The sequence below is a fragment of the Chondrus crispus genome, genomic scaffold, assembly GCF_000350225.1.
Source record: "Chondrus crispus Stackhouse genomic scaffold, scaffold_279, whole genome shotgun sequence".
Classification (NCBI taxonomy): domain Eukaryota; phylum Rhodophyta; class Florideophyceae; order Gigartinales; family Gigartinaceae; genus Chondrus; species Chondrus crispus.
Window position 1 is genome coordinate 74,022 of NW_005179157.1, and position 12,840 is coordinate 86,861.

General features: G+C 51.7%; 1 protein-coding gene across 1 annotated transcript; it reads left to right on the forward strand.

Annotated features, from left to right (window-relative positions):
• Positions 1-7,829: 7,829 nt before the first annotated feature.
• CHC_T00005269001 (hypothetical protein) lies at positions 7,830-8,318 on the forward strand. The gene has a single exon (XM_005716587.1). The coding sequence runs from the start codon at positions 7,830-7,832 to the stop codon at positions 8,316-8,318; it is 489 nt and encodes a 162-aa protein (XP_005716644.1).
• Positions 8,319-12,840: the final 4,522 nt, after the last annotated feature.

Here is a 12,840-nt window from a genome sequence, read left to right on the forward strand (position 1 = left end):
CACGGGTGTACGGCATGGGCCGATCGGCTCGACGCCGGAGCCCGACCAGGGCTCGACGGCGGACCGTATGGGCGCGCGGCGCTGACTTCGTCGTGACCGTCCGTTCTCGGTCTCCGGAGGAGGTACTGTACCGAAAATTCGTCGCGGGTGGAGGAGTTGGGAATTTCGGGGGAGTGTTAGGAGGGAGTCAGGGGTTTCGGAGCGTCTCGCAGGAAGGAAATTGGACGACGCGCTTACCGATTCGGACGGGACAGCTGGCGAATCGACCGCCAGCTCGGAGTCGAGGCGGGAGAAAAGCCCGCCCGTACGCACGCGCTTCGGTCTTCGCATCGCGCGCGGAGGAAAACAGAGAAACCGGAACGGAATCGCGTGATCGGATGGGTGGTCGCTACGGGGACGTAGCGAAAGCTAAGGAAGGGGGTCTGTAGTATAACGACGGACGCGCGCGCGGGGAGATTATTAACAGTGCGGCCGTGCACGGTGGACACGTGGGCGGGTGTGCCCACGTGTAGGGAGCGCGCGCGTGCCGAGCGGTCGTAATCTGGCGTACGTGTACAGTAGTGCACGTGTCGGCCAAGCGGTAGTCTACCAGTATGACGCGTGTACGCTAGCACACGTGGCATCCGTGCGGTAGTCTGTAAGCAGCGCGTGTGTACAGTAGTACACACGTGTAGCCGCAGCGTCCGCGCGGTAATTAGGAATTGAGGCGCTAGTTTTTTTAATGGCGTACAGTATCTGGTACGCACTAGGCGGCAGGTACTGTATACTGGGACAGGTGTCCGAGGCGTCCCTCTGAGGGGTTAAGACCTGACACCCGTCCCCACCAGTAAACTGGGGCAAGCTCGCCCCCGTCCCTTTCGCGCCTATATACGTCCGTTTCGGTTGTCTATCGCGCGCGATGGCTTCTAACCCGTTACCGGTCGCTCCCGTTCACGCACCACGGGGCGACTGCGCGTAACCGGCCAGTGAGCCACTCCCTTTTCGCGAGCTCGTCCGATCGGTTACCGCGCGCCGCGCGTCTCGCGTCGCGAGCTCCCTCGGCTCATCCTCCGAGTCTCTCGCCCGCTAGGGTTTGAGGAGAGTTGTACCACAATCTTCATGGCAGTGCACACAATTCGTGATGACTTCCGTACTGCGAAACGCAAGGGCCTTTGTAAAATGCCCCATTTGGCTACTAAAACCCCAAACGCCTGCTCTACGTGCATTCGTAGTGACGAGTGGTAGAAATTGAACGCATCTTCTGTCTCTGTAACCTGCGAGCTTGGTACAGGTGTTATGACAGTTTCAGTGCACAAATATGCTTCGTCAGCGGCAATCCAAAATTCTTCGCACAAACGGCCCTCCTGGAGATATCTTCCTAAACTTGAGGTCTCATGACTGAGCGAGTCATGAGTCGAACCCACGCAGCGACAGGAGTATGTCAGAAAACGATAATTGGAGTCTACTATAGCTTGCACACAAAGGGCGTAAAACCCTTTTGTGTTGTAGTACGACTCGGGGTTTTCTTCCTCCCTTGGTTTAGTGATTTTAACTGCAAGACCATCTAGAGCCCCGACACACCCGTCCAACGGACTAAGTGTTTTCCTTGAGGTTTTGAAAGCGATTGATGATGTATAGAGATCTCCTCTTGTTTTCGGCAGTCCAGGAAGCCGGAGGACCACATTTAGCACACTTACAGTGTCCTCAAAAATTCTGTGGATAGTAGATTTCCTCACGTGGTAGCTTGATATGAGGTCCCACATATCTGCTCCAGCTAGTAGGCGTAGGGTGATTCCGAGGCGCATATCTGGCATGACGGGTGTTCTCTTTGACCTTTGACCAATCTCAATGTTTTTCTGAATTTTACACTGAATAAGTCGCAACAATTTCGCGAAGATGGGACGAGACATTCGGAATGCGCCGGAAAACTCCTCATCGGTATAAATTGAAGTTACAGATAAGAACGTCCAATTCACTTCTTTGATTGGGGTTTGGGAAGGATAGATTTGCGGTGCTGGCTGAATCGGTATCGGGCTTTTATGATCTTCGTCTTCTAAAAGGGAGGCAAATTCCAAGTCAAGAGGTGGGACGATTAGGGCCAACTCTTCAGATCCCGAGGACCTCGTCTTTCCCGGAGAAGACGTGATTTCGTCTCTATTCATGAGGTGGGATATGCGCCAGCGATATTCGGTTGAAAAAGGGTGTGAAGGGGGATATGGCATCCAGGAGTGCTGGAGATAATATGGAGGTGGAGTCGACAAAAGGTGGTGCTAGACGGGAGACGGTTTGTTGCACGGATGATAGCGTGATGTTGGGGAGATCATCCCCACTTTCCGCTGGGCATTTTACTGACTCTGTTCAGCGCGTTTGAGACCGTTTTTACTGTGGTCGCTTGCTTTTGAGTTGTCTCAATCTATTTGTTGTCCAATGAAATTGCCTTTCTGTGAGTCTTACACTCCAGGAGAAAGGGCGCTTACTACTTCTTACTAAGACTGCCATGTTAATATTTGTATCAGCAGCAACCAATCAGGAGGCTCTGCGCAATTGCCACTGATGTGATATGCTGTGTTGGGACGGGCTCTGAAGCAACAGCGGTCCCTCAGACAAATCCAGGCAAATCCTACATCCCTTTACCAAGTTACACGGCGCTACAGCGCGCAAATGTCCTCTGTAATTCAATATAGGGATGCCCCGCAGGCAATATCCAATAAGGGTTCACATGAAGAGGACAACCGTGTCCATGCTTGTTGACTTGAATGGGTTCTTCTGGGAGGGTGCGCGTGAAGAAATTCAGTTAAACAATGGATCCAATCTTTGCGGTTATCGTAAGTTTTTATGCTCCGATTTTGCAGGTTTCATACGACAACTGTAGAGAACTGTACTGTACTGCAGTACTACAGTACAGAGAGGACTCGCCCAATAGTGCCGAATTGAGTAATTCCACGAGTGTGAGTAATGCAGGGGTTTCTAGGTGAACACAGGTTATCATACCTTGCATTGCTGTAAGACACCTGTCCAAGACAGGGACGCGGCCGACGAAGATGCCCAACAGTAAACAGATCAACCTTTCCAACGTACCCCACAGATCTTCTCCGTCTTACTCCAGCGACACGCAAGGGCACCGACACAACCACAACACAGCATGAAAAGACGTGTTCGTCTTTCCCTCGCGGAGAAGCTAGATATAACGAACAAATGACACAAGGAATACAGGCTCCTTCAATCATGAAAGAGTATGGCTGCTGCGAGCACACAGTCAGATCGATCAAAAGACAAAAATCACAAATCCTCGAACTCTCTCGTGCTTCCTCCACTTCGCTCAACACGAAAACATTGCGTGCATCTCGCTTTCCTGTCATCGAAGAAAAGTTAATGGACTTTATGACCATTGCAAGATCTGCACGTATGCATGTAACCAGTTCTGTCCTCCAAATGAAAGCCGTGATGCTCCGCGATTTATGTCTACAAAATAGAAATTTAGAAGGGGAAACGAAAAAGGCCATTGAAAACTTTGCAGCCTCAGAAGGATGGGTAGCTGCATTTTTCAGAGAAATGCACTAGGGTCCGTCTCCTTTCATGTTGAAGGAGGGAGTGTCAACGGTGTCGAAGTTGCTGAGATACGTCGAAAACTTGCCCCATGAAAACAAAAGACCGCATCACGGCCGATGTCTGTACAAACGCTTGTGAGACATTGAAACTTCCTATGGTTGTAATTGGCACTGCCAAAACCCCCAGATGCTTCAAAAAGAGTTCTCCGTGCCTGAACTACTTCCACCGAAAAAACGCGTGGTCGGATACCCAAAACTTTTAAGCGGTGGTACTATAATGTGTTTCTGCTATTTATTCGAAAACATACGTCAGACAAGGTCATTTTGCTCATGGACAATTGCGGTCCCCATGGAACAGACTTGCGAGATGCCGGGGAACAGGTTACTATTTTTACACTGCCTTCTAATTGCACCGCTCGGCATCAACCAATGGATGCCGGCATAATTGCGGCGTGGAAGATGCGGTACAAGCAGGAATTGTTACGGCCCATACTAGGAAATTTAGAGGAGAGGGAGGGTGTTAGAAAGGCGGCGTCTAACTGGAAAGCTGGGACTAAGGGGATGCAAGGGTACGATCCCCACTTGTCAGATGTGAGCGAGATGGTGCATAGGTCGTGAGAGGCGATAAGTGAAGAGACAATTGCTCGACGTTGGTTAAAATGCGACATACTACCGCCCGGAAACGAGGCAACTTTGACCTCTGATCAGGGAAAGGTTACTGGGACACGGAAGCTTCGCAACGATTTGGATTTCGAGATGCTTGTGACTATGTTCAAGGATTTAAAAGTATATTTTCCAACGAACGACCCATTGAATGAATAATTAGGCGATGTGACTGACATGGATATTATTAGTTGGGTTAACATTGAGGAGACTGAGGATGTGAGGGAATCTGTTGTCAATGATCTGATGGCCTATGTTGAGATGGACTTGCCAACATTGATGTCGTTGGCGGATATATCCCAACTTGAAAACGCAAATGCAGATGGGAACAAAGGGATAGAATCAAATGAGTATGTTATTCCAGGACTTGAGGAAGTAATTGCCAGCTTTACGGGAGTGGAGGAAATGGTGAACAAGTCCGGTATCGAGGATGCAGTTCGTCATTTGCACCGTGCAAAGCGCGCGTTGCTAACTGCACACGCTGAGCAGAGTCGTTCTAAGAGGCGCCAGACGCTTGTAAACGAGTATTTTGTGTGACCCCATTCATTAGTGCAAGATGCTAGTATTACATGTTTTTGGAGCCTTGCATGGAGGTGCACTACTCGGTGTGGTCGACTGTATACGTACTTACTACGTACACTGTATTGCTTACTGTACGGACTTGTACAATGCGAAGCTTGTACTATACAGTGCTGTTGCGATTATCTCAACCGCCTGGCACCGAGCAACCTGTTGGATGGGGATCCTCCCTCAATTCCCTTTATTGCTGCGTCTGCTGCCTTTTTCTCTATCTCGGAGGGTTAGCTATTAAGTACTACTTCCCCGAGGGGGCTCGGCTGTCTCTGATCCCCCTTGCCTCCTCCATTCGTCGTCTCTCTCCCTCTCTTGCTCCACAAAAATGACTACTCCCTCGCTGCCTTCCCTTTCGCTTCCCTTACCGACAGCCCTGCGCTCCCCTCGCCCCGACTCCTGCCATCCGGTGCCGTCTTCGTTTCCCTTCGGGAACTGGATCCCTCGCGCTTTCGGGTCCCTACAGGAGCGCGTGTGTCCTTCAGTTCCGGTTCATGGACCCGTTGTCCACGTCTCCACGTGTTTCTAAGTCATTCCTCAACAGTGCTGTACAGGAGGAAACAATCTTGCTGGTCAAGGTATCTCGAGATAGCATTCGCTCCAAAGGACGGTGAATAAAGAAATCACTGCTGGTGAAGGCGAACGTGGTCAAGGCATATCCTAGACAAGTCCTGAGATGGCATTTGCTCAAAAGGACCTTGAATAAAAAAAAGAATTTTTCTTAAGTACCCCTTTCATTTTGGAATTTTCCTTACAAGCCCCTTTTTATGAGCCCCTTCTCCTAGGAGCGCCAGATTGAATACGTGAGGAGGTGAAGAGGGCGTCGCAAAAACGAGTTTGATCAAAGGGAGCACGTTCCCTGACAAGCACAGCATCTTGATGGCATCCTTGGCCATGTGCGCCACCGTGGGCCGATCTCACAAGCCAAAAAGTCAGACTCTGGGCGCCTGTGTATACACTGCCCCTCCAGGAGTGCTCATACAACGTGAACGCCCAACCAGACCGACGGGCAAACAGCGGTTTGCGGAGAGTGTGGTCGCAGCGCCTCAACGAAAGTCGCGTTGCTCTGCATGTGGTCAAGTTGGGCGCTACACTACGACTTACGAAGCCCCAGCACTAGTTAGCTTACGCAAACCGGATTCTACAGAGTTCTGCAAACAATTCTGCAAAAAACATTACACTGAAATTGCATATACAGAATTCTGCAATCATGCGATGACAAAAAATGCGTAATTGTGAGATTTTAGTGAAGAGGGTTTCTGCATGGTCGTGAGAAATGATAGGGACAGGTGTTGTGAAATTGGCGGGAGTTCGCGATAATGCATGCATGATAGAAGGTTACTCACTAGTGTTGTCGGTACAAGCGTATACGCTATAACACACAACGATGTCTGAAGTAGTTGGTTTGGAAACACAAGATCCAGCCCCCACCAAAAGTGGTAGGCAATCACGGTTCACACCGCAACAAGACCTCGCCATTATCCGTGAGGTAGCCGCTGTTCGATCTCATTTGGCCGAGTTCGGTGAAACGAAGAAGAGATTTGCTACTGCGGCGGAAAGATGACTTGAGAACGTACACTATCGGGGCAAAGAAACGTCGGTTAGAAGACAATTCAGGACCGATACAAAAGACTGAAGGACCAATATGACAAAAACGACTCCGACAATCAAAGGTCGTCTGGAGTCAGTGGTGGGGAGATGGGAGAGTTGGCTGGCCTTTTGATGACATTGAGAGAGGCCAGAGATGATTGGGAAGCACAAAAGAAAACTGCGAAATTAGCAGAGATAAGAAAAGAAGAAGACAAGGCACGCATGGGTCGCGTATTGATGGTTGCAGCGCAAAAGTGCAAGTCATCGAAGGACTCGGAAACAGAAGATGGCAGCTGCGGAAATGAGAATGGTGCTGTGATAGTAGACGAGGTAGAAAGCAAAGCGCATATTCGTAGCACAAACGGCAGCGCGAGAAAGAAGAAGAAAACGAAAGTGGCATATGGTGCTGATGATAGCCTTGATGCTTTCGGAGAGCAAATGAAAGACGCTGACCTCGCCCGAATCTTGCTTGAGCGAGAGCGTCTTCAATTTGAGCGCGACATGGCTGAGAGCGGTAGAGAAGAACGCTTACTGGAGCGCCTTGAGCGTCAGAAGGAAAGAGAAGAAGAACGGCGAGAGCGTCGGGAGGAACGCGTAAAACTGCAAAAGCTCGAAGTGGAGAAGTTCAAGGCACTCATAGAGGCCTTCGCGAGAAAAAATAAATCTGACCATGTGGTACATGTAGAGTAGGTCGCCTTCTATTCAGTATCAGTAGTACCCTTGGTACTGTGTACCAGGCTGGTAAACAGTACCAAGGGTACTGTACCCTGGTACTAACAGGGACCCGTTAGGGTTAATACAACAAACATCCCCCCTGGGGTGGTCAATGGGAGCGGTACCACCGAGGAGGGGGAACGGGGAGGAGGGAAGGAGCGGGCGGGAACGAGGCGGCATGTCTCGCTGTCTATGGAACATTGACACATGTGCGACGGGATGCCGGGCAAATGGAAATCCAATCGCATCCGACTGAATTACTCTACTCCTCTCTGTTTCCACTTCACTACACATGCCACTGCCGCTGCGTTTCAGCAGTGCCCTGCTGAGATATTTACTTACAAACTCTCCTCACTCGGCACATACACCCCATCCGTTTCACCTCTATTCGTTACAATCTATTCCCAGCGCAATTAAGCGGACTCAACTCTTCCTGCGCACCCCATTCTTGCCACCCCACGCATCAACTTTTGGAACCCTCGCATCTCACGCGTTAGTCACCTCGTATCGGCCGTCCGCCAAAAAACTGCAATACCCTCCAATCCCCTTTCTCTATCTACATTTCGCTCTATTCCGATCACACGCCTTCCCCGTTACCGGCCTACGCTCCCGACGGATTTCAAGCCACTCCGGCTAGCTCTTCACGCCCCGAGCGGCTCATGACCCGCCTTGTCGGCGTCCGGGCCGTATGCGACGGCTGTCTATCCGCCGCCGCCACCGTCTTTTGCGTCAACCATCGTACGGGGGTATGTTTCTCGTGCGACGATGAACAAAACGCCTCCCCGCACACGGCCTCTCACCAGCGCGTCGATCTCTCCTCCGCCGTTACAGTCTTTCCCTTTTGCGAGCGCTGCGACGATGCTCCGGCAACAGTCTACTGCGAGTCTGAGGGGATCACCTTTTGTGATAAATGTGACTGCGTCTCTCATGCCTCGCACACCTCGCCTCCGCACTGCTGAACTCCTATTTCGAGCACTCTTCACCATCTACCAGTTGAGTTTCGTGGACTTCCCGACAACCGCGCCTCATCTGTCTACCAAGTCTCCTCCTCTCCATCTTTCCCTGCTTCCACACCCACCAAACTATCTCACCTGGATTCTACCAAGAACGGAAACGATCGCCAGGCGTGGCGGAGGGCGCTCATGTGCGCTCATGTGCGGCGGTCGTCCGCGACGGAGCGGGCGCGCTCCCAAACGGCCAGGGCGGACGCGTAAGCGTGCAAGTCGGACTCGTACGCGGGTAGGTGGCAGATGAGAGCGTCCAGCTGCGGCAGGGCCCGCGATTGCCGGCGGGGCGCTGCTGCGCGGTGAGTCTCGAAGCGTCTCCTTCCCCGCTCATCCCCCACCCGCATCCCCTCCCTCTCTCTCCCCTGCACCCACTTCACCACCGCCGGCCCCCCCCAAACCCTCCCCCGGCGGCGGCCCGGTCCCCGCAGCCTCGCCAACGCGCCGTCTGTGCGCCCGTGATGAGTGCGGCGGTCGTGCGGCACGGCGCCAGGTGCACCCACGTCACGAAGCTGGTGCGGCTGCCGTCGACCTTATACGGCGTGTCGGTGAGCAAGGGTCATTTGCTGGCGGACTACGTGCTGCGCGGCCGCCCGCGCGACGCCCGTCACCGCGGCCGCGCGGATGATGTGCACAGCGGGCTCGGATGTTATGCGCTCGCGCTCGTGATCGCCGAACACGGCGACGAGCCCCAGGCGGGAGACGAGCGCGGAGGGCGGCAGGTAGCGCAGGTTGTGGGACAGCGTTATCACCAGCAAATGCGGCGAGCTGCGCGTTAGGGACGCCCACTCCGCGCGGCCGTGCGGGCAGGAGCGCGACGCGGATAAATTGTAGAGTGGAGAGGAGGGCGGAGGTTGTGTGGTAGTTCGGGGGAGGGGCGCAGAGCGCTTGGGGGACGAGGAGGATGAGGAGGAGGAGGTGTATGTACGCGAGGCGGAGGGCAGTGGACATGGCGGCATTGCGGATGAGGAGTCGGGGGAGGAGGGGCGGAGTTCGGCAATGAGCGCGGGGAGGAGGACGGTGTCGGGTGGGGAGAGACGCTGGGGGGAAGGAGAGGGACGACTTTTAATTTAAGGAAAACCCACCTCGACCAGAACACATCCCTCTCGCATCTCCCTCCTCTTCGTCTTCTTCGTCTTTGCCTCCTCGCTCGCCTCCTACCTCCCTCTTCGCCTTCTCCCTCCCTCTTCGCCTCCTCCCTCGCCTCCTCCCTCCCTCTGCCCCTTCAACCACCCCGCCATGACGGACGCCGTCCCGCGCAAGCAGCGCAACACGCGCCTCACAGGCTACTACGGCCTCTCAACGCCCGCCGCCACCCCGTCCTCCTCGCACATACATCGCGGCGAGACGGTCGTACGAACGGTCTGCATGGCAGCACCATTCCACTCTAGAACATTAGATAATTTAATGGGCAGCTCCGCTCTCCGCCAACCTCCGTCACACCAGCCTCGTGGCAACAACTTTCTGTCCTTGCATCAAAAACAATTAACCGACCAACTCTGTTCGGTACTAATCTCTGTTGAACTATTCTCCTGGCACCACTTTCCATCATTGAGCACAAAAAATAAATGAACAACTCCGCTCGCTGTCAGTTTCCCTCTGACAGAACTAAAGCGTTATAAAAGCACTAGTTTCTATGATTCACATATGTCGTAAGATCGGGAGGCGGGCAATCAAAGTACCTCGAGATTTGGTTGGGGTAGAGGCAGTTTCGAAAGTTAGATAACAGAATGGACGCCAGGTATATCATGCCCACGGAGTGTTCGCGAACTTTCATTTTCTGTTTGAAATTGATTACGGAAATTGTAGCTTCACTTCTTTAAAAATCCATTCCACACTAACCCGCACTGACGACATTGCCTTGTTAAATGCAGACTGGGCAAGAGAGATGTTGAAGCCCTGAAAGGGTGCAACGATAAACCACCGCTGGTTGTAGCTAGAGTCGCCATATATACAGTACTGCTTTTCTTCCACCAATAACACTCTAGGAAGAATATCGTCCATTTTGCTGCGTACATATAAAGTCCAGTCATGTTTTCTACCTTCTAATGGACCATACAAGTGCTGTATGAGACCATCCGGTGTGTTCAAAGCTTGATATTTGATACCGTGCTTGCGCTTATGTCCATTATAAGCGACACGCTGAGACAGACTTCCGTTCGGACGGGCGATCCCTAAAACGGTACCATCTATAAATCCGACGCAATTAGGAAGGGCTTTTCCCTTGTCCTGAATACGCTGTGCATAAAGCTCTGCTCTTTGGGCAATGAAAAGCTCACTAATGTCCTCCGTCACGAGGTGTTTTCGAGTGTCAAAAGGTGCTCTATTCCCAAAAAATTTTGGAAAGCTGTGGCGCATGCTTTCCGAAGAGTTCTTCAATGTCTCCCCACCTAGATGGAGCAGCGAGACGCCGCAAAACGATACAAGTCGCAAGAATGGGAGAGGCACGATATCTATTTCTGGACGTTCTCGTTTGCGTTTCAGGCCAACTCATCACAGAGAGAAGCTGTGATATTTGCCGTTTTTGAAATCGGAAATTCTGCAAGCACTCCCGATCCGTAAGGCAATTGAAGTTAAATGAGAAGTCTTGGTGCGAAATGCGTCTAACACGCCATAAATAGTAGTGATAGTCCTTGGTGGCGCTCGAGAACTTTGCATTCAGAGTAAGATTTGATTTTGTGTCAGAAAGCGCGGAGCCAGGAATCATCTAACTTCGGCTGAAGACAGTTCTCAAGGCCACTTGCCAGTGGAGTTGTCGACGTCTGACCAAGGACGTGCAAGGGTCCTTTTGTCTGCGGCGCCCCATCGCGAATGGTCAGGGTTACTGAGCTCGCCGCCGTCGCGATCCTGGCACTACTGTACGGTATGTACTAGTACTGCATGACCTTCCCGTCTATTACTCCTGCGAGCGGAAGTTTTCTATTTGCGCAAACGTTTTCGGAAACTGTATAATCACTTTTCAGAAATAGAATTCAGCAATTGGTATTGCAGAATTTCTGCATTTGTATTCCTGAATTTCTCGTTTGGGTAAGCTCTGTACTATGTAAAACTTTACCTCTACACCTGATCACGGTAATTAGTCGTGATACCCTAATTAGTTTTGGTTCAAAGTTGGTCCGGTTCGGACTATTTACTGTTCAGGACCCCCAGATTCATGATACCGTACTGTAATCATCTACGCCTCCCTGTTTCACATAGGGGTCCCTGTGTCACGGTACGTGGCCATCGGATCATGCAGAGTAAATTTACACATTCCTGGAATTGCTTACTGTGCAATTTTGCCCGTCCATATTTTTTGGTCACATGTTTTGATCGCACATTTGGTGATCACCATCAGCCCATACCGACACATCGACCCTTCCTTTCCATTTACCACCGATCCCCTCTCTTTCACCACCGATCTTTCCCCTTCCCTCAAGTGGTTCACATCCTGAGCACCTCCAGCAACCGCAATGCCAACCCAGGGACCCATTGAACGGTCCTTGGCGGCCGCGATAGCAGCACGACCCCCAGTGTCCCCGAGCCCCACGCCCGAAACTAATCACTAATCCAGCGCCTTACTGGTCTCCGACACAGCCAATATCGTCTCCTAAGGCTGAAAACGGCAGATTGTTTCTACAATCAGCCAGCGCAGAACTGTGATTCAATGGATGCTGTCCCAAGCCAATGAAACAAGGCAAAACGGTCTTCCGGCTATGGCCTTGCGGAATTTCCCTCATATATTCCCGGGCAGCTACAAAACTAACCACAGCAAGGTTTCTTTTTGGTGGAAAAACAGATCCAAGTACATCTGTCTATCTGCTCCCGGGCGTCGGCTTGGTAATCTGTCATCAACGGGGAGTCAAGGCCGAAAACGGAAGAACAATAAGGCTGTTAATGGACGTAGACGAAAGAGGGAACAGTGGGTGAAAGATTTATATGTAGCTCTGAAAGGGGAGTTTGATCGGCTGCACTCGATGAATGTAAAGCTCAGTCCGTCCCTCCTAGTCTGTGCCGCAAAAAGCTTGATCCAAACGGCAGATCCTGACGCTTCTTTTAACCACACCACGCTCGTCAGAGGAGCCCCAATCGCCGAACGAATTACTGTAAGATGGGTCCAGACGTTCATGGCTGCCCATGACTTGGTCATAAGACGCCAGGCTGGCAACCTTTCCGTAAGTCCCGACAAGCAATTGTTCATAGATAAGAATGTGGCGTACCATCTTGGGACTCCGAAGCGAGGGTTTATGGCTGGAGACTTAGTTGAAGATTTAGTCGAGAACGCGGATGAAACGCACTTTTTGTTTAATATGGACAACGGGAGAACTATTGGATTGCGTGGCCAGGAGTCTGTGAAATATGCAGATGTTGTTTCCGGCGATGAAGGGATAACTATGATGGTAAGAGTAACGGGTGGTGTTCATGCAAGGATAGAGGCGCCGATGCTAATTTTCCAGAATCCGAACTGCTCTTATCCGATACGAGGTGTACCGGACGATGTTACCGGTGTCTGCTATCGCTCAGGTCGTAAGGGATGGATGGATGGTCGTGTGTTCGCCGAGTGGCTTGCGGAGCCGAGGGCAATCAGGAGGGACATCTACGGCCGGAATCGGACCCTCTTTGTTGACAACTGCTCGGGGCACATTGAAACTGAAGCAATGTCTAAATGCCTTCGGGACATCAACACTGTCTTGAGGAAGCTTCCCGCGAACGCCACTGATCTGGTACAACCTGCGGATTCGTTCGTCATATCTAAACTTAAAGACGCATGGAGGAGCATTTGGGATGCGTAT